This window comes from Scaptodrosophila lebanonensis, unplaced genomic scaffold (assembly GCF_003285725.1).
Source record: "Scaptodrosophila lebanonensis strain 11010-0011.00,11010-0021.00 unplaced genomic scaffold, SlebRS2 tig00000061-arrow-pilon, whole genome shotgun sequence".
Taxonomy (NCBI): domain Eukaryota; kingdom Metazoa; phylum Arthropoda; class Insecta; order Diptera; family Drosophilidae; genus Scaptodrosophila; species Scaptodrosophila lebanonensis.
Window position 1 is genome coordinate 8,571,919 of NW_022060554.1, and position 21,774 is coordinate 8,593,692.

Sequence of the window (21,774 nt, forward strand, 5' to 3'; positions counted from 1 at the left end):
ACAGTAATTATTCATGATAAATAGATGAAGACGCTAAGACACGAAGTAACATTATTTGCTAGAGAATTACATAACTAGTAACTTGTTCTTTATACTTATTGTATATGTATATACTTGTACATTACTTACAGTTAAAATGGTGTCGTTGATTTGTGTTGATGTATTTATTACTATTTTGTATTCCTTTATAGGAAAATATGGACTATTGTCATTGATGTCATCAATTAGTACACGGAGTAATGCAAATCCAAATTTAGAGCCCCCGTCAATAGCCTTTAGTAAGACCTCGTATTCTGATCTGCTTTCACGATCGAATGTTACTTTCGAAGATATGGAGCCTGTGCTTCGATTGATGTCAAAGAACTTTTTCATCTCTTCTGAGGCTATTTCATAATAAAGGCTTGCATAGTTCCCAAAGTCATCGTCGGTTGCCCTCACCTGCAATTAAACTGGTTGCTTTTAAACGTTTCAACCCAATAACACTTTAAGATAAATACCGTGATTATTTCTTGGCCTGGCGATTGGTTTTCGAAAATGGTTGCTTCATATCCTTGTTTTTCGAATTCGGGACTGTGCAAATTTTCTGGAACCAATGTTATTTTTAAACGGGCATAAGTGGTATGCATCCCATCCGAGCTTGATATGTTTAAGAGAGTGCTGGTTTTATCGGTAAAGTTCAGCATGTTTTGAAGAGATATTATTCCGCTCTTTTTTCCAATGCTATATGTTTGTAGATCATTGCCATCGACAATTTTGTATTCTAGATATTCAGCATCTGACATGTCCACGTCATATGCTTTAGCTAAAGCCACAAATTGTCCCCGTGTAGCAGCCACAGACAGCTTACTGAAGAAGGAGGGTTCGACGAAGCGTGGTGAGTTGTCGTTAAGATCTTTCACTGCAGAACAATTATAAACGTTTTTCGAACAATAAAATTAAGCATTGTGTCTTAAATTAACAACAAATAAATCAAATTAAATCGAACAAATATATATTTACCTTTTATGAAGATATTCGCCTTTGAACTCAGTGCAGGTGAGCCATGATCTTTGACAACCACAATAACATGGTGATATCTTAATACTTCGTAGTCCAGTGGAGTTTTCAAATACAAATAACCTTCGGAAATGTCAATATAAAAAGTATCCAGATTCTTTTGGCCATTGATCGATTCGATGAAATAAGAGAGCTCTGCATTCGCACCACTGTCCAAGTCCGATGCGTTTATTTTTAAAATTTGGGAGCCAAACGGTGTATTTTCGGTTAATGTGATATTGTAATTATCGCTTTCGATTTCTGGATAACAGTCATTAACATCGGTTACTATTATAGTCAAGATCACTTCTGCGAAAATTCCTGAGACGCTATCAGTAGCACGAATGGAAACCTCATGAGTTTTCATGTCCTCATAATTTAGCTCATTTACCACGTACAAGGAACCTAAAGGATGGATGTGAATTCATTACAAAAAAACATAAAAGGCTTTTGTATGAATGATAGATACCTGTTCTGTAATCGATTTCGAAGTATTGGTTTGCATTTCCCGATGACAATGTGTAGATAAGTTTTCTACCCAAAGGACTTTCGGCTTGAATGGATACAAACAAGGCGGAATACATTTCAATATCTTCCTTGACGCTGACCGAATAAAATTGTTTCTCAAATATAGGCATAGATCGATCAATTACCTACATATAAAAACAGAGATTAGATTAAAATAAAATAAGGCATAAGCCATAACCTACTTTCACATGAACTGGCACTTCTGACGAACACGGAGTTAATGCGCCATCGTATGCAGCAACAGTCAAGTCATAATTACGATTGTGACCCTCAACATTTTGCTTAAGAGACAATTCGCCGCTTTTTCGATCTATTTTAAACAGTTCTCCGTTTCCTTTCTTGAGCTCATATCGTACTTCTCCGTTTTCAGCACTGTCCAGGTCAATGGCTTTTATCTGCATAATGGTGGTTCCCTTCGGATCATCGACCGACACTGTAGCATAGTATGGCAAGTTAACAAAGAGTGGACAATTGTCATTTACATCGAGCACAGAAACATGGACTGAAGTTATAGCTCGACGCACATGTTGACTGTTTCCATCGTACATGGCCGATTTTGCTTCGACGAAGAGTATGTGTGCTTCTTGTTGCTCTCTATCAAACATTTCTCCAGTGGTCTTAATGGCTCCAGAGCTAATTCCAATTGCAAACATTTTCGTTGGATTCAGAATTCTGTATTCCACATTTTCATTCAAGGTATTTCCAACGACATTTGTCAGTCCAACAGTTGAAATTTTGGTGGTGTTCTCCAATGTCGAAAACTCATATTTGGTTTTTTGAAACACAAACTGAGCGTCCACTGCAGACTCAATGTGGATGTTTAATAACAAAATTGCCGAGTATAAGCCATCAGAAGCCCTAATGTGCAGGTTGTATTCTGAATTCGTAATTTCGTTAGCCCTAAAAAAAATTACGCTCAATATACAAAGTTTAATTAATTTTGTATGTACGAGAAAATACCTTGTGGTTAGATCTCCTGTCAATTGATTGATTTGAAAACATTCATGAGCATTTCCATCGACAATATCATAACGTAAAGGAGTACTCTCATCGTTATCGGCATCCGACGCAACGACTTGAGTAATGAAAACATTTTCAAATGTTGGCACGAAGAGCGTTTTATTAATTTCCTTTTCCCTAAATACTGGTGGACAGTCGTTCACATTTCTTACATGTATGATCACACGAGCTTTCGTACTTGAGTGCAACTTTGGCTTGCCCAAATCACTAACCTACAACAAAAAAAAAAATATATTTAGATGTTTATAAGAAATTGTATACATAGGCCGTGGATAAACTTACCATTACGAAAAATGTATAGTTTTTTGCCTTTTCATAGTCAACATTAGTTAAGGTTTGGATAGTTCCTGTCGTAGAATCAATTTTAAATACATTCTTAGCCAAGTCGTCATTGATATAATATTGCACCATTCCGTTCAAGCCGACGTCAGCATCTGAGACATTTAAAACAAGGCGACTAAAACGAAGACAATAATATTATGTTATATTTCAAAAACGCAATAAAATCTTCTGTAAATATTACCTATTCTTTGAGGTATCACTATTTTGCACATAAGACCCAACATCGGCTGACTCCACTATAGTTCCCACATATTCATTTTGAAGGAAAAAGGGAGCATTATCGTTGGCATCTAAAATATGTACTAAAACATTCTGCTGTGATGATGCAGCAGCCATATTAGTTCCCCTGATGGTTAAGTTAAAAAGCCTAAATTCGAAGACGGATTATTTAGTTTCAATTTCAAATAAAATTGATTTGCTTTCAATTACTTGTTTGTTTCGTAGTCGATGTTCGTGTTGATCACAATAACTCCTGTCGAAGGATTTATTCGAAAGCTGTCGTTGACATTACCATCAATAATAGCAAAGAAGACTGACGACGATGATCTTGTCTCAACTTGCGTTACAAATGTCCCAACGGGCAAGTTCTCAAATATTTCAAGTGAAACGGAGTTCGAAAAGAACTTGGGAGGATCGTTTTCAGACATGGTAATAATTATGTGCACAGGTACTTGTGATGATAGCGGCGGCTGGCCAAGATCTGTTGCTTTAATTTGAAGCATGTACTCCTGCATTTTATTGATATCCAAACTAGCCGCTAAAGAAATGGTACCAAATGCGGGATCTATTTCAAAAATACTCCCCACGTTTCCACTTATTATGGAGTATCGAAGTTCTGCGTTTAGACCACTATCACGATCAATAGCCATTACTTGCACAAGTTTAGAGCCCACTGCTGCACTTTCTGGCACTTTACTTTGAATAATTTTTGCAGTGAATTCGGGGTAGTGGTCATTGTGATCATGTACGTTTATTATAATCTTTGCATAATTCCTTTTCGCTGGCGTTCCTTGATCTTTTACAACAACAATGAGAATATGTTGGGAAGTTTTCTCGAAATCAAGCCTTTGGGTCACTATTACGCTTCCACTTATCGAATCAATGCGAAACAAGGCTAGGGAAGACGGATCTTGGGCTGCATGCAAGTGGTAAAACAGTTTCTTATCCTCATCTTTATCAGTTGCATGTAATTGCATTATAACTGACTCTTCTTCAATGTTTTCCGATATATTTACGTGGTACACATCTTTTGTAAACTGCGGAGTGTTATCATTTGTATCAACAACTTTTATAAAAAGGCTTGTTTGCACCACGTGTGTTCCATCGGTAACACTGATGGTTAGATTATAAAACGTTTTTGTCTCATAATCCAAAAATTTTGATAGAAGAACATTGCCATTATCTCGGCCTATATAGAACTCATTTCGATCATCTCCACCTAAATGAGAATTATGGAAAATTGTTTTAAATATTTGTAGGTTTCCAAAAAGGTAATTATTCTCTTATACTTACTGCTGATGTTGTACCACAGCTGGTCATTATCCTCATCCATGGCTTGTATTAGTGATACCAAGAATCCAGGCCTATCACTTTCCGTGACGTCGACTACATTATCAGTTGACTTCTTCGCTATTACGGGAGCATTCGGGGAATTGGGAACGATCGGAATAACAACCACGTTCACTCGGGTGGTTTGACTTTTTTTGGGCACTCCATTATCCTCGGCTTTAATATTTATTTCAAATTCAGCATCAGCTTCTAATGCCTTTGTAATGAAAATATGACCACTTGCGCCATCGATACGAAATTTATTTTTGCCTTTTCCAGATTTAATTGAGTATGTGATTCGCCCATTTTCGCCCTCGTCGTTGTCAAATGCATGAACCTAAAAAGGCATTAATACGTTTGTTTTGTAATTTTAAAAAAATTAAGTCATAATGGGATAGGTTTTAAAAGCTTAATGTAATGACTTGCCTGAAAAATCGACTCATTGACCAATGCCGTTGAAGGAACTTGTACTTTATAGAAACGTTGATCAAACTCAGGACTATGATCATTCACATCCATTACGGAAACCACAACTCGTGTAGTCGATGACAATACTGGCATTCCATTATCAGATATATATACCTAAAGAGAGTATGTAACTATATTTATTAAAGCCCTCTTCCACATTTGTATACTCTGTAGTGTGTATTTAGTATAGTATTATGCTGTTATATAAGTGTTATCTCACTCACCTCCAAAATATGTTCAGCTTGATTTTCTCTATCAAGTTTCCTTTCTGTTGTACTAAGAACGCCTGAAAAATACGCAATAGGTATTGCAACAAAGCCCAGAGAGAGAGAGAGAGAGAGAGAGAGAATGAGATTTCTCAAGCTCATGTGGCCATAAGAAGTATAATATGATATTTTTTACCTGTTAAATAATTTATTTCGAAGTATCCTTCAGGATTGCCTGAGATAATATTAAATGTTATTGATTGGTTGGGATCATTGTCTCTATCAATTGCGTTAAGTTTTATTATATCAAGTTTTTCTGAATTGCCCTCCGTAACGTTTACATAATAAACTGGTTTATCCGTCAATGGTATATTGTCATTCACATTTTTAACCTCGATATATACCTACAAGGGTTGTTTGGAAGAATGTTAGAAGATTTAAAATAAAGAAAGACATTGATTTATTTCAAATGGTTTACCTCAACACAATTGCTTAAGGGAACAATAGCGGAATCTTGAGCACATAGAGTTAACCAGTAGGAATTTTTTGTTTCCGCATCAAGTTGGGATAGTGAACGAATTGAACCTAAAATTACTTTGATATATCAATAGATCTAATATTTGGTTTTTTGAATAATCACCTTGGTCATTAACGGAAAAAATTCCAATTCCATCGCCTCCAATAATGGAATACGATACTTTTGCGTCGTGGTCAATTCCATCCATGTCTCTGGCAGTAATGTTTAGTACAATGGTGCCTTTTGGTCGGTTCTCTTCAATTTGTCCTTCGAAAATAAAGTCATCAAATTCTGGAGCGAATCTGTTTTCGTTAACATCAATAATTTCGACAACTATGGGCATGTCGGAGGTTAACGATGGAACGCCACAGTCGATAGCACTCACAATGAGATTGTGCACTTGTCGATTTTCGTAATTTAAATATCCCTGGGTTCGAATTGCTCCAGAGTATTTATCGATTTTAAATAGACTTTGTTCCTGCGTATCTTCTTTCAGTGAAAATAAAATGTCTGCATTGGGTCCAATATCAATATCAGTTGCCTCAACCACAGCTACTACAGTTCCGCGAGGCACATCTTCTCTCACTTTAAAGGTATATTCTTGAACCCCAAAAATAGGAGCATTGTCATTAACGTCGTCGACTAGAACATATACCACGGCCTCTGCTGATAAAACTGGACTTCCGCTATCTTTTACAACAATATGTAATTCATATCTATCCTGTTTCTCTCGGTCAAGGGGACTACTCAAAAGAATACAACCAGTTGTTTTATTCACTGCGAAATCGCAACATTCGACGACGAAACTGAAAGTTATCTCCGCATTAGCACCCTCATCGGCATCTGTTGCGTTCAAGCAGTATATAACAGTGCCATTCAGAGCACTTTCTGCGAGTCGAAACGTTGCTAATGACTTCTGTATAACTGGTGGATTGTCATTTGCATCTAGTATTGTTATTGGCAGCATTTTGGAGTCGTGCTTTTTGGGTTGGCCAAGATCGTAAACAGTTATGTTTAAAACATACTCATTTTGCCGTTCTCTGTCCAAGTATCCAATTATCTGGAGCTCACCATTGTCAGGGTCAATACGAAAAACTGAATCCGAGTCTCCATCAGAAATTGCGTACACCAGTTTGCCATTATAACCCAAGTCCCTATCACGAGCTTCAATCCAGGCCACTGCAGCTCCTAATGGAACACTTTCGTTTAAAGAGAGCTCCAGAGGAAAATTTATAAACTCTGGCTTGTGTACATTTTGCCCATATCTGCTGGGGGTTAGCGCTAAGTCACTTATCACAGCGAACGAAACGGTTTTTGCATTATTTTTTTCAGCTAATGCTGAATTCTCGGCAAGTCTTCTGGCCACTCCGGTTTCACGGCACTCAAAGGCGCCGAAGCCGGACAAGATGTCGGTATGTTCACTTAAGTTATCCACCATTAGATGAACATTGATACTTAGTTCATCTGAAAAGTGGGTACCATCTGTGGCAGTTATTTTTATCACACGGTCATCTACTGCAACGTCCATTAGGTCACATCCGATTGAAATTGTTCCCGTCGTCGGATCCAGACTAAAACAGCCATCTTCATTTCCAGATACAGGGCGGTAAGATATAACGTCGCCAGCATCAAAATCAATAGCGGAAACTGTAAAAACTTCAGATCCAATTGGAGCAGTTTTAAGCACTTTCCCATAACAGTTTAAGCGCTCAAACTGTGGCCTATTATCGTTAATGTCTTTGACAATAATATTGAGTTCGGTTTCAGTCTGTCGCCTGTATGGAAGTCCCCAATCTGAGGCACGTATTACTAACGCATAGTTTCTTTGCATTGTTTCATAATCAATTAAGGATGTCGTTTTTATCACGCCAGAAAAATGATCAATTTCAAATGGGACTTCGTTGAGGTTTGCTATGCTGTAGGATATGTATGCGTTTTCACCAGAATCTTTGTCCTTAGCCGACACTTTTGCAACAAAAGAGCCAGCCATTTCGTTCTCATTGATGAATATGTTCTTATTTGAGTTTTCAAATATTGGATCATTATCATTCATGTCCTGGATGGTAATTTTAACTTTAGCTGAGGATTGCTTTCTTGATCCAACATTAGCTTGGTCAATTGCAGATACGGTTAGAGTGTACTGCGATTTTCTTTCTGCGTCCAATGGTTTTTGTGTGTATAGCATACCCGAATCTGGATTCAGACGGAACTCACCTCCTTCATTTCCGCCTACTATCTCCAAAAACACAACGGCATTTTTACCCAAATCAGGATCACTGACTTTCAGCCTTATTACTGGCATATTAGGAGGCGCTGTTTCTGGTATTGAAACATCATAGATTTGCTGAGTAAATATTGGTGTACTTTTACTTTCTGGTATTATTTGAATTGGAACCGTTTTGTAGGTAATTCGAGAAGGTACACCTCGATCTTCAGCACGCAGTGTCAAATTGTATATGAAATGCTGTTGTTGATTTAACTTTGCGAACTTATTCAGTTCAATATAATACTCATCTTCTTTCTCAGTAGCTCTTAAGTGAAAAGTACCATCTGGATTTCCATCGAGTATTTCCAACTTTTTAATCTCTCCATTTAGTCCACTATCTTTATCGTTGACTTTGACAATTCCATAAATTAATGGGCCAGAATGGGATGGTGTTATGCTCGAAAAAGTCCTTGCATAGATTTCAGGTGTGTAGAAGTTTACCTAAGAAATAAATTATTATATTCAACAATAATTATGATCTATAAATATTATCACAAAAGTGAAGTTCATATATGATTTAAAAAAAACGTCTCTTCTTACCTGTTTTATAATTATTGAAACTTTTGCTTTACTGGCCTGATGGCTGTGATGACTCATTGCGGAGCCCCTGTCATTGGCCAAAACAATAAGATCGAATCGCGAATTTTCTGCATACCGAGGCTGTCTCATAACACTTATATCTCCAGTTGTCGGGTGGATAGCAAAGTATTCGCTGTCCATCAAAAAGCTGTAGTATATTTCACCATTTACACCTAGATCAGCATCTTCAGCAGCTACTTTTAGAATACTTTGATGTTTTGGCGTATCTTCTGGAATGCTTACTGTGTACTCAGTTGGATAAAAGAGCGGACTTAAATCATTTCGATCTAATACTTGAACGTGAACTGTTGTTTCCGTTTCATAGCTCGAGACATTTTTGCCGTGGGAATAATTAATGAGCGCTCTAACTTTTAAAATATATTCTTCGGTTTTTTCTCTATTTAACACTATGTTACTAGTTCGTGTACGAATAGTTAGGAAGGCAAAATTTGAGACAAGTCTTTCTTCAGCTTTAAACAGCTTGTCTTTATCGCCACTTATTATTCTAAATTTAACGTCGCAATTTGAGCCGACTGCTATCCTGGGCAGGTCCTCGTGTAATATCGCTTTAGCGTATGTCTTTCCAAGGCTGTTTTCTGGTATAGTAACATTGTATACATTTTGATTGAATCGAAGGTTACTTTCGGAATGTGATTGTGGCACAGATGATGCACCTCTAGTCTCGCCATGCTTAGAATATATTTCTTGAAATAGCCCAAAAGAACAGATCAGTGTAATCCAATGACATAAAATAACTTTTTTTCTTTTCGTAGTTGCGGCATATTGTTTAATCTTCATATTAGATTTTAGCGATGCTCATTCCACATATTATCCAGCTCTGAAAATCAACACAAAAAATTGCATTTGTAAATGAAGAGGTTCAAAAAACAGCTAAATATGTACTACATATGTATTTGTGAAAGTCACAGAAAATACAACTTCTAAGATAGTACTTATATAGTATATATGTATATAGTAAGTATGTGAAGGCAGTAAAAGTTTATTTCAAAATTTGGTTTGTTAATTTTTTCTGATGCACCCCCACTCCCCCGCTATTAGCAATCTTTCGCAACGGCCATAATTCTTTGAATTTTAAAACAAGAAAGGAATGCTAAAGTCGAGCAGGCTCAACTCTTAAATACCCTGTACCACCCCACAAAAAAGTAATTAAATTAATTAATTAATTAAATTTAATTAATTAACTAAATTAATTTAATTAATTAACTAAATTAAATATAAAATATTCCATGCATGCATACATACATTTACATTTACATCAGAATCGTGCCTTATGCGTGTTTGTGTACTTGTACATATGTATGTATGTGTGCATTGGGCCTGGTTATATGGCTATAACTTTCTTTCCGATCATTCTATCATAATGAGACTTGGTATACGGTTATATAATAACTAACCTAATGTGACTACCAAATTTTAGTTCAAAATTCCAAGAATTACGGGAGTTATAGAAAATCGTTAATAGGGGGGGAGTGGGGGGGTGGATCAGAAAAAATGAACAAACTCGTCCTTTCTCGGTCTCAGGAGAATCTGTATACCAAGTTTGGTTATTCTAGCTCTTATACTTTCGGAGATCCTTGCGTTCATACAGACAGACAGACGGACAGACGGACAGACAGACGGACAGACAGACGGACAGACGGACATGGCTATATCGACTCGGCTTGTCATGCTGATCAAGAATATATATACTTTGTGGGGTCTACCAAGCCTCCTTCTGTGTGTTCCATGTGCACTCGCACAAAACTAATATACCCTTGTACCCTTTTGGGTACAGGGTATAATGAACTTGAATAATTAGTGATATTAGTGATTATGTGTCCGTATGTTATGTTTCACCATGATAGGTCAATTATGAAGAAAGCTATAGCCATAAATACAATCTCTGCTCAAGATCGCAGCTGCTGTTGTTGCTTTGATTTAATTTTTTATTTAATTTTATTTATTTAATTAATACATTTAATTTTTTTAAATTAAGTTTTAAAATATTTTTTTTAATTTGTTTCTTTTTTTTAAGTTGAGCCTGTTCGGCTTTAACATTCTTTTCTTGTTTTACTTAGGATGCACGAAATTGGCTTTGTTGCCAATTATCCCGAAAACTTGGAACTGCGAAAAATAAGATGTGACCTTATTCTTGAGTGCACTATCATGCAATTTTGTTTTGTTAAAAGAAGAAATGCTGGTAACACGCTATAAATCTGCGTTTAAATAATCTTTATACTCTGTACATGAAATGTACAAAGTTTCATAATGATAGGCCGATTTAACATGAAGTTATAGCCATATTGTAACGTTGTTACTCTGCCGCGGGTATGCTCGCCGGCCAGAGTATGCTGAAATAAATTAGGCACCCCAAAGTGCCGAGGTGTCCACCAAATAAAAGAGGGCGGTATGCCCAAACTTCTCCACGTGTTTCTTTACTTGTAAAACAACATACAGAGCGCTTCAGTGCGCGTTGGGCCTGAGCCAGAAGAGAGCCAGAAGTGAACTAACTTAAAACGAATTTACAATTACTTGCCTTCATGGCTTACTCTTCTTATAATTACTTGTACTTATAACTACTCGTAATGACGCGCGGCTGGTTGCTGCGCAACGCGTCGTTACACCTCCCCCTTTCCCCAAGGGGTCGAACGGCCCGATCGGTAGTGTTTTCGAATTTTCCTTCACCGCGCCATAATCGAACGGCAGATGTGTAGCAGCTGGGTGGCAGCGCTGCCACCCCTCGCGCTTGGCCACCTGTCAACGCCACCTGTACCTTCACCGTCAGCTGTTCGTTCATTCGGTCGCATTGTTGTTTTCTGCATTTCCGCCGCGTGGTGCTGACGTGTCGTCATCCTCTGGATTCTGTACTGGGTGCTGTAGTGGCGGCTGTGGGACTGGCTGCTGTTGCCGTAGCTGTTTAGGGATCGCCAATGGAGTTAGCATACCGCCCATCTGCTGCGTCTCTGGTATATTCGGCGCTGAGTGTGTATCTCAGGCGGTGCGGTAATCTACATCGCTTCACATGGCCTGAAACGTAACAGCAAACTGCGTTTAATTATGTTTGTAGGCTTACATGGGCATCTTCTTCGGCTAGAACAGCAGCTTTGCTGTTCCCGCTTTGGTGGACGCCGGTGGTGTTGCCGTTGCTGTTGTCGGTGTGGCTGCTACGAAGCCCTGGTTGCTGTTGCTGCTGTCGTGCCCGTGGCTGCTGTCGTCGTGCTCGTTGATATGGCCGATTTTGATGCCCGGACTGCCGCTGTGGCTGCTTTTGTTGACGCTGAGGAGTGGCCTGCTGTGGCTGCTGTGAAGCTGTCGGTGGCGTGGCCCTGGTGACCATACCAACGCTGCCTCTGTCGTCGCTGCCTTCGTCGGCTTCGCTGTCTTCTGCGTTCACCGCTTTTAGATCCCGTACATGTGCCGTTCTACCTCTGCCGCCCGCCACCGGTCGCACACGCACTATAACTGGGGATATGAATGCTCGTACCGTGAATGGGCCATCGAAGCGAGGCGCCAGCTTGGCCGCAAACTGCTCGGCTGCGTTGGACAGGTGATGTTGTCGCACGAGCACCTCGTCGCCCAGTCTGGGTCGCCACTCGCGTCTCCGCAGATTGTACTGGCGTGCCTGATCCTCGCTTGTCACCAAGGCTGCATGTCGGGCTCTGCGATTTCGCCTCCGCCGTCTGCGTGGCCGTGGATCGTTTGTTCGCAATTCTACAGTTTGGCCGCCCACAGTCACCGCCCCGTTGGCCATTTGGACATAATCCAGTCCCAATGTGAGCTCATCTATGCATCCGGGGAGTGTGAGCAGCGGCAGTACTACGCGACTGTCGCCCACCGTGACCGTCGCCTTCGTTTCTTCACGGACCGTCTTCTGTGTCCCGTCAGCCATGGACACAGTCACGCTCACGGACCGTACATTTCCTCCGTCTGGCGCCCGCAGGCGTTGCGCCAGCCTCGGACTCGCGAAGCTGCGTGTCGCTCCGGTGTCCACGACCGCCTCTACCAGTACACCATCGCAGTCCACTGGTAGCGCGGCCGCTACCCTGCGTGTCGTTGTTAATTGGAATCTGCCTGCGTGGGCTCGCCGACTGTTGATGTGGGACGAGCCCCCCCTGGCGTTTCCCGTCGCGCGTCGGCAGCATTCGTTCGCTCGTATGCCCAGCCTACCGCAATCCCAGCAGTATAGTTGTCGTTGGTTTGGGCAGCATTCGTTGTCGTGCCCCGCCATACCACAGCGTTTGCAAGACCGCCCCTGGTGTATCGACGAGCTCTGCATATCGGGCCCGGTTGCTGTTGGTCGCGCGGGTGTCGTCTGTAAAGGGACAAAGTCTCGCCTGCTTAACTCACCACCAGATATGGGCTGCGTATCCGTTGGCTCCGGACGTCGGATCGGAAGCCCCCGTGGGCCCATGAACGCTGGCTGGGATGGCCCTGCCCCAATGGTACAGGCCGGAACCAGGCCCAACTCCTCCAGCTCTGCTGCTTGCCGTTTGAATTCGGCCACAGTATGGACATCCTGATGCCGTATCCTGATGTTGATCGCTGGTCGGCTGTTGCGGTAGATGAGCCTCAGCTGCTCCTCTCCGGGCATGTCTGCATCGAGCATCAGTTCCAGCATCGCTTGGACGTAGGTCGCAGTGGACTCCGACTCGCCCTGAAAGCGTCGTTGCGCATTCTGTCGCCACCGCTCAATGTGAGGGGCGGCCGGGTACGCTTCTAGCAGTTCCGCGCGGAACTCTGCCCACGACTGGGTCGGGCTTCGCCTTGTGCGGTCCCACGTCAGTGCCGCGCCCTCCAGAATGTTTGGTAACATCGGCACCAAATTATCTACCGGCTCCCCACTCACTTCCGCTTTCTCTTCTAGCCTGCGCAAGAATGCCCGTGGGTCCCCGCTGCCGTCGAAACGTACTCCCCACTGTGCCACCTCCGTGCTCAGGGCTCTCCGCTCCGCTCGTGACATTGTCGAGTGGGCCGAACCAGCCGCGGATGCGGTTGACACGGCTGATGTTGGCGCCTGTGGTTCTGCCACCGCCTGCGCGCTTGCGAGCGGTGACGCTGGAGTCGGTGCTGCTGGGTCATCTTCGTCAGGCGCATTACCAGCAGGCGCGGTGGAAGCGCAGACCTGGCTCGACAGTTTCTGGAACCCATCCTCCATAGCCTGGGCCAACCGGTGGGTGTACCGAGCCAACGCAACTGTCACCGAATCGGCGATCGCTTGTGTCAGGTCCGCCGTTGAGAGCACTGGAGCCACTGTTGGCGTCGCTGAGGCTGCCGTGGGCTCGGTTGTGGTAGCTCCCGGCGAGGCCGCGACCGCTACCGAAATGGTCGGCACTGTCGCAGGAGTTAGCGGCGTCGTGTTTGCCTCTGTCACGACGAGCAGCCCCTCCGGTACGTCCTCTTGTTTCGGGACTCCCAGCCGTCCGCCGGGCACCGGGCTCAACTGACCTGTCGCCGCGGTACGCGACGACATGTTCTCGTAATACGCCGCTAGTTCTTCCAGGCGGGGTCGGTACTCTTCTTGGGCCGACTTCACGAACGTTGCCAGCCGCACCCGCAAAGCCTCCACGGTGCCGGTCTCCTCGATGTCGAACTCGCGCAGCACCGTGCTGAGCTCTTCCTTCCGCAGCACACGTATCCAGCTCGTTCGTAGCATCGTAGGTCCACGCTCTCTTCCCTACTTGGTCGGATCTAACCTCACACTTCTTTGGGGTCCCTGCTCGGGCGCCACTTGTAACGTTGTTACTCTGCCGCGGGTATGCTCGCCGGCCAGAGTATGCTGAAATAAATTAGGCACCCCAAAGTGCCGAGGTGTCCACCAAATAAAAGAGGGCGGTATGCCCAAACTTCTCCACGTGTTTCTTTACTTGTAAAACAACATACAGAGCGCTTCAGTGCGCGTTGGGCCTGAGCCAGAAGAGAGCCAGAAGTGAACTAACTTAAAACGAATTTACAATTACTTGCCTTCATGGCTTACTCTTCTTATAATTACTTGTACTTATAACTACTCGTAATGACGCGCGGCTGGTTGCTGCGCAACGCGTCGTTACAATATACATATGTCATCTTGCCCAAGCACTGCCCGCAACTGTTGTTGTTGATGCTGCTTTGCACAGGCACACACAAACAAATATATACACGCATAGAAACGCATACACATATGTATATACATAGGTACAGAGTACTTCAATGTCGGGACACCCGACTTCAACTTCTCCACTTGATTTAATACAACTAATTGTTACAACGGTTTAAAGATTTGTTCAACGTCTATAGGTGCATAATTTAATAATTTAATAAATTAAAAATTTAAGGAGTAAAATCTACTTGAGCTCAAGTTTTTGGATTAGCCAAATTTAAGCTTTTTATGTCTGTATGTATGTACATACTTGTATGTATGGTATATTCTTGTATTTTTGCGTAAGAATGGACTCTTTTAGAAACAAAAGAAGATTTGAGCTCATCCGAATGACAAGCGTAGAAGTAAAGCAAATATATATATATGTACATATTCATACATATGTACATACATGATACATACATACGAAATACAAATGTGTATATACAAAATGTGTTCACACTCTGCGTGACGCATAAAGAAACCAAACTCGTTTGTTTTATACCTGGCCGGGTGAACAAATTGTACTGCGGCGTAGTCGGCCGAGCTTCATAGATTTGAGTTTAATTTTATAACTCTGCCAAAAATTAAAAATAAAGCGATGCAAATTATAAGTTTCTGCTTTCATAATTGAAACCTTTGTTTAATGCACCATCAAATCAATATGTACGTACATAGCAGCATCATGTGATCATGCAACAGGGACTTCTAAAATCTTTCGACTAGTATTGACATTCAAGTACTTTGTGATTCGAATCAAAACCTAAAAGTCAATTTTAAACAATAAAGTAATATGCACAAAAATGCAAGATGTCAACAATGGGTGAAAAAATTCTGCAAATAATATTTGGAGCGCCCCCAAACATGTAAACCCTCCCAAATGCACAGCTCTCACAATGTAATAGTAATCATTGATATAATATATACCCGCAAACTTGCAAATACCCAATTTGATTCCGTTATGTGTTCCAACAATTTCCCACATATACATACATGTATGTATGTAGAATGATTTTATATCCTTCACTGAAAAGGATGAACCACCTGTTATACGTATGCGTGGGCGTAGCAAGATCTCATTCAGGGGCAAGAGATTATGGCCCTTAAAAATTTAAATATAAATAAATAAATAGTAAAGTATGTATCATTAAACATACATATAGGAAAATGGGGAAAAATAAAATGTGAGTTAATGGTCATGTGTTCAGTCATTACATATACCAAAAAGAACATTTCAAATGTATGAACATATGCATATGCACTACCCCTCCCGCAATATGAGTGTTGTAAAAACTATATGAAGTAAAAATATTTCTTGTATCAAAAGTAATGGAAACAAAGTGCATATTGAAAACTTTATCATATCTGGTGGTCTTGCATGACGCATGCAACACGAATGGTATACATGGATGACCAAATACTACATACATACATACATATAAAAGTAAACAATTGTTTGTAATGAAAGATTAGATAGTGGACGAGGGCTACGAAGTAATCTAAAGCCCTATGTTAACAAATAGTTTGGATAGAAACAGGCAAACGGACGTAAGAAATGAATGCACCTATAACATAGACATGCATCATTTCCTAAGCGTTAAAATGTCAGACCACGGCAGTATGCCCTTTTCAAAGGTACGCAGTGTGAAGTGCAAATGTACGTACATATGTACATATGTATGTGTTGTGTATAAGCACTGACATACATATGCAGCCGCACAGTGTTCTTCCATTTTTAAATAAATAAAAATAAATATACAAGTATAAGACTTTTGGGGCAGTGTCACAAATATATTGCATTTTACTTTTCAAAACGCAAAACTTATGATTTTGTACTTTTGAAAGTAAATATTGTGAAAACAATCAAATGTTTTTTCCTTAAAACCTTTTTTAATTGCAGCCTTATATATTTAAATATAATTTTTATTGTCGATTTATGTAACGCGCAATTTTGGAATAGTTATTTAAAAGTTAAATTGAAACAAGCAACATAACCGACTTTTCGACATATATATAGCCATATATATAGCGCTGAAAATAGCCGTGTGACGTACTACACAATACAATAATGATACTGTCCTGTAAATTAACTCAAGATTATAATTATTATAATTTTAACCTGAAATAAATTATTTTAAGTCTACTTATATTAATTAAATGTATTTCATTAAATTGTTTTACATTTCGTGCATAATAAACTTATTTTGAGATTAAGTTTGTTTGTTTGTTTATTAATTCCTAGTACGACAAGAAGTTAATATACAACGCCTGCAACTATTAGTAGTAATATTTTGGAGATCTACCGGAAATTGCATTAATACAACTCGTTATAGATAACTTTATATTATCACCCATTATGTCCATATACATTTTTGTGCTTCCCATTAGCAAGCAAGTTGCTCTATATTTATGATATAACAAGAGAGAACGCTACAGTCGAGCAAGCCCGACAGTACATTAAAATAGCCTGTACTCTTCACAAATGAAGAAAATTTAATACTTTAAAAAATTGAATTAATTAACTGAATTAAATAAATTTATTTAATATATACATAGAAGTCAGCTTATGTACAGTTTCAACAGCATACATTTACATCATCGGGTCTATGCGTGTATGTATGCAGCACAAAGTGGAACCAAAGCAGCAACAACAACAACAACAGCTGCGGGCAGAGCTGCAGGTAGAGCGTGAGCCGCGATTTTATTTATGGCTACAACTTTCTTCAGAATTGAATAATCATGATGAAACTTGGCATACGGACACATAATTACATACATTCGCACAAAACTAATATAGCCTTTTACCCTTTGGGTACAGGCTATAAAAATAATATCCTTTTTTCACAAGGATTCTGAGCCCAAAGATATGTAGTCTTCCATTTCTATCATCGTTGACAGTGTCAAGCACTTTTAACAAAAGTAAAAACATAGAGCTTAAAGTAATAAATTTATACAGATTATATTTCTATAAAAGCATTTTTACAATCGTGGTCGGTGAATGTTAACGAAATATGAACTTATTGCCAGACTTTTATACGTCGTTAAGTATTGTATCGGAATTCAAGTTCCACTTTAAGCAACTTAACAAACTCGATGATTGGTAGGCTTTTTCAGTTGGCAATTCAGATAACTAGTCTAACCAAAAAAAAAAAAAAAAAAAAAAAAAAAAAAAAAAAAACCAAAACCTAAAGACGTGCTTCGACTGTGTTATATACATAAATTAACAAACAAAAAATTGGTAAAATTGGAATAAATAAATAAAAAATAAATAAATAAAACATAAATAAATGAAATTGTAATAACAAGAAAGGAATGCTAAAGTCGAGCAGGCTCAACTCTTAAATACCCTGTACCACCCCACAAAAAAGTAATTAAATTAATTAATTAATTTAATTAAATTAATTAACTAAATTAATTTAATTAATTTACTAAATACTAACTAAGTAAATATAAAATATTCCATGCATGCATACATACATTTACATTTACATCAGAATCGTGCCTTATGCGTGTTTGTGTACTTGTACATATGTATGTATGTGTGCATTGGGCCTGGTTATATGGCTATAACTTTCTTTCCGATCATTCTATCATAATGAAACTTTGTATACGGATATATAATTACTAACCTAATATGACTACCAAATTTTAGTTTAAAATTTCAAGAATTACGGGAGTTATAGAAAATCGGTAATAGGGGGGAGTGGGGGGTGGATCAGAAAAAATGAACAAACACTCGAGAATCTGTATACCAAGTTTGGTTATTCTAGCTCTTATACTTTCGGAGATCCTTGCGTTCATACAGACAGACAGACAGACAGACAGACGGACAGACGGTCAGACGGACATGGCTATATCGACTCGGCTTGTCATGCTGATCAAGAATATATATACTTTGTGGGGTCTACCAAGCCTCCTTCTGTGTGTTCCATGTGCACTCGCACAAAACTAATATACCCTTGTACCCTTTGGGTACAGGGTATAAAAACAGTGACCTATTCGGGAGTCGAACTCACGTAAAGCGTATAGGACTGCACATTGCCATCGGAATTTGGACTATGTGTGTCTAAGCGTGTCTGTATGGGTACAGTATAGAGTAGAGGGCCGGCTATTTTCGGTTGTTATAACCAAACAAATTTAAAATCGCTCATTTAAGAGTTTTCCAGAAGTGGAAAAAACTTGTTCACCTGTTGCAGAACTGTCATGGATGTGAGTATATGGCCTGATTTTTGCCTATTGGCAATTTAAAATGTATTGCTCTTTTCCAGTACGTTAACACAAATTCCTGGATCAACAGCACTACTTATTTATTTAAAAATCTATTCTTGACCTGTCCAGTTTAATTATTTTTTTTTTGTTAATTATTAGAGTCCGAAAAATCAGAAATGTCGTGTTAACTATTAGGTGCTTCGTTTTCTGATTCAAATGTTTAATTGCTATTTAAGCCTTCATCTATTTCACATACATAAATGCACATGGGTATATTTGAGAGGTTAACTGTGAAGCTCTGTGGCATAGCTTAAGCCTTACCTTACTTTAAAATTGGCCTATCGATGACACTTTACATACATGAAACGTTACTTTACAAACTTTACATTTACCTAATCACTAAGTTTTTGCTTAATTGGTTGATAAATTCTATGAATTGCGGGGGAGTTTGGGGCTGCATCAAAATAATGAAAATAAACTGACACAGCGTACACATATAAAGGATATCAGTGTGCAAAATGTTGTGCCTTTAGCTCATATACTTGTACTCTCTGAGATCTAGATGTTCATACGGTCAGGCGGCTAGACAAGGCTAAAACGAATTGTCTTTTCATTCTGATAAATGTATGTACAAGTATATACTTCGTGGGGTCAGCCACGCCACCGTCTACCTGTTACATTCATTTTTTACTTTGCATAAACGTAAAATACTCTTGTACATTTCAGATACAGAGTATAAAAACGAAGTGATGTATAAATACGATACGACCAAAAATCTAAGTTGTTTAATTTTGCTTTATAACTGAGCAAAAAAAATCAATTTCAAAAATTTAAATTATTGTAAACTATAAAATTTTGTACAAAATTTAAAGTGGAGTATAAATATGTGAAGCCCTTTTGTTTTAAAATTAAACTATATAGCCGCAATGGCTATCTGCGTGAAATCCCTAACCGACGTCATATACTTCTTACTATTGGAGTATTAATCTGGATTCCAGTACTTTTACTAACTGTTTCTTCTGCACTTTAACAGATTTGGTAATTTTGGCCTAATGGCTGAGTAATGTTATGCCCCAATATAAAAGACGAATTGAATTCGAGCCTGAAATAATTCGAATCAAAAAAAATAGCATATAACATTTGCGAACCTACGTTTATTGACGTACGTTTTCAACTACAGAAATTTGCTCCTCATACTAATCGTACTTCAAAGAAAACTTCCTACATAGTACAAGTATGAAGTAGAGTAGATAAATGTTCGTAAAAATATTAATATATTGCGAAAGGATATAAGCAGAAGTCAGGTGTTTCCAAGTATATAACAGACAGAAGGAAGTTTCTCTCACCTAATATAAGATTCTTGATTCATAAGTAACGCGAGAATTTTATCAATATTTTGAAGCTAAGTATTGTATTAAGGTTCTTTTGTTTTATTTCATGGGGTCGTTAATTATTTTACTTAGTACAAATTTAGCTTAAACATTCGATGCATTATACAATCGAATAGTGTATAGTGATTTCTCTAAATTACAGTTGAAGTAATGATATGGTTTGAAAAAACTGCCGCTTGTCACTGTAATTTTAATATCAAAACAATTATTATATGGATTTTGTTTTCAAGCAATTTATAAAGAAAAAAATCAGTTAAAATTACACATTACACATGACAATGAAGGTCAAAAAGAGATATTACAATTAATCAATTAAATTTACGGTAACAGAACCACGCTATCCAGTTATCTTCAATGTACACGTTTTTACAATTTTCAGTTAACTCTCCTAATAGGTCACGTAAGTGAAATGAATGTTTATAATCACCATAATTCTGTAATCTTCATTGACAAAAATATTGTAAGCCACTGCACATTTTTAAGAATTTTTTTGTGTGTTTTAGTCCAATCAATACTATACATATTTAGTTTTCAAATTAATAAGGATGTACTAAGGCAGTGAGGTGCCTAACACATTCTGTGTTGAGCCAGTTTGGTTAAAATATTTCCATTGTAAAAAATTCAATTTCTGGTTTTTTACGAGGTCTAATTCAAATCATTCAAATCAAATAGTAGTTGCATCTATTCTAAGTAATCCATAAAATTCTAGAACAAAATTAGTTCAAAACATATAATCATCGGAACCAAATACATACATATGCAGAAGTAAATAGATGTTAATAGGCAAATTGCTTAAAGAAAGCACTTGTTCTGGATAAGCGCATACCCAATAGAGATAAAATGTATATACATATGCCGTGAGCCTGTTAGATTGTTTAAATAAAAATTCTATAGTGGTCGAAATTGCTCTAAAATTTAAAAGCATTTTGTGGCAACAAGTATAAATGACAAAAACAACATACAACAACATGACCATGGATGACAAAATATGGAAGTGATATTGTTTTGTGGTAGTAGATTTGGCATCACGGAAATGGAGGTAGTAGCGGGCAGGCCATAGCATAAGCAAGAGAAGGAGAAGAGCGAACTCAATACTTGATGGACCTAGTGGGCGTAGTACCGGATTGAAATTGTTTCGCTAATAACTTTTCTTAGAATTTACCGATTTGGATGAAATTTGAAAAGTAGATAATTGAGACATAATAAAAAAATAAAATAGTCCTTTCCCGGACCTAGCAGAATCTGGATACCAACTTTGGTTATTCCAGCAATTATAGTTTTTGAGATCCTTCCGACGGACGAACATGTCTAGATCGGTTCGTCTCGTCATATATATGTATGCATATACTTTATGGGAAGAAGTGCTTCCTTCTGCATGTTACATACTTTGCACAAACCTAATCCACCCTAATAATAATAATAAAAAAATAATATAATACTTCTAATACTATTTTAAAATATAGTTTAAGACACACTAGAACCGATTTGTAATAACACAGTGATACCGGCATAATGAAACTAAAAATTTCACCAGTCTTTAAACGCTATGA

The 21,774-nt window shown here is 38.8% G+C and overlaps 1 protein-coding gene across 1 annotated transcript in view; it reads right to left on the reverse strand.

Moving 5' to 3' along the window:
- The window catches only part of LOC115624960 (fat-like cadherin-related tumor suppressor homolog), a 30,082-nt gene that overhangs the window by 6,617 nt on the left and 1,691 nt on the right, over window positions 1–21,774 (reverse strand). Inside the window, exons 2-17 of the mRNA XM_030519815.1 lie at window positions 8,471–9,347; window positions 5,788–8,371; window positions 5,626–5,732; window positions 5,344–5,551; window positions 5,166–5,227; window positions 4,900–5,055; window positions 4,438–4,810; window positions 3,355–4,363; window positions 3,107–3,292; window positions 2,866–3,040; window positions 2,524–2,795; window positions 1,746–2,463; window positions 1,505–1,688; window positions 1,000–1,440; window positions 498–898; window positions 130–438 (exon numbers count right to left, since the gene is read on the reverse strand). Of these exons, the coding sequence (XP_030375675.1) occupies window positions 130–438; window positions 498–898; window positions 1,000–1,440; window positions 1,505–1,688; window positions 1,746–2,463; window positions 2,524–2,795; window positions 2,866–3,040; window positions 3,107–3,292; window positions 3,355–4,363; window positions 4,438–4,810; window positions 4,900–5,055; window positions 5,166–5,227; window positions 5,344–5,551; window positions 5,626–5,732; window positions 5,788–8,371; window positions 8,471–9,307 (8,022 nt within the window). The 5' untranslated portion in view covers window positions 9,308–9,347. The remainder of the gene's footprint in view (window positions 1–129; window positions 439–497; window positions 899–999; window positions 1,441–1,504; window positions 1,689–1,745; window positions 2,464–2,523; window positions 2,796–2,865; window positions 3,041–3,106; window positions 3,293–3,354; window positions 4,364–4,437; window positions 4,811–4,899; window positions 5,056–5,165; window positions 5,228–5,343; window positions 5,552–5,625; window positions 5,733–5,787; window positions 8,372–8,470; window positions 9,348–21,774) is intronic.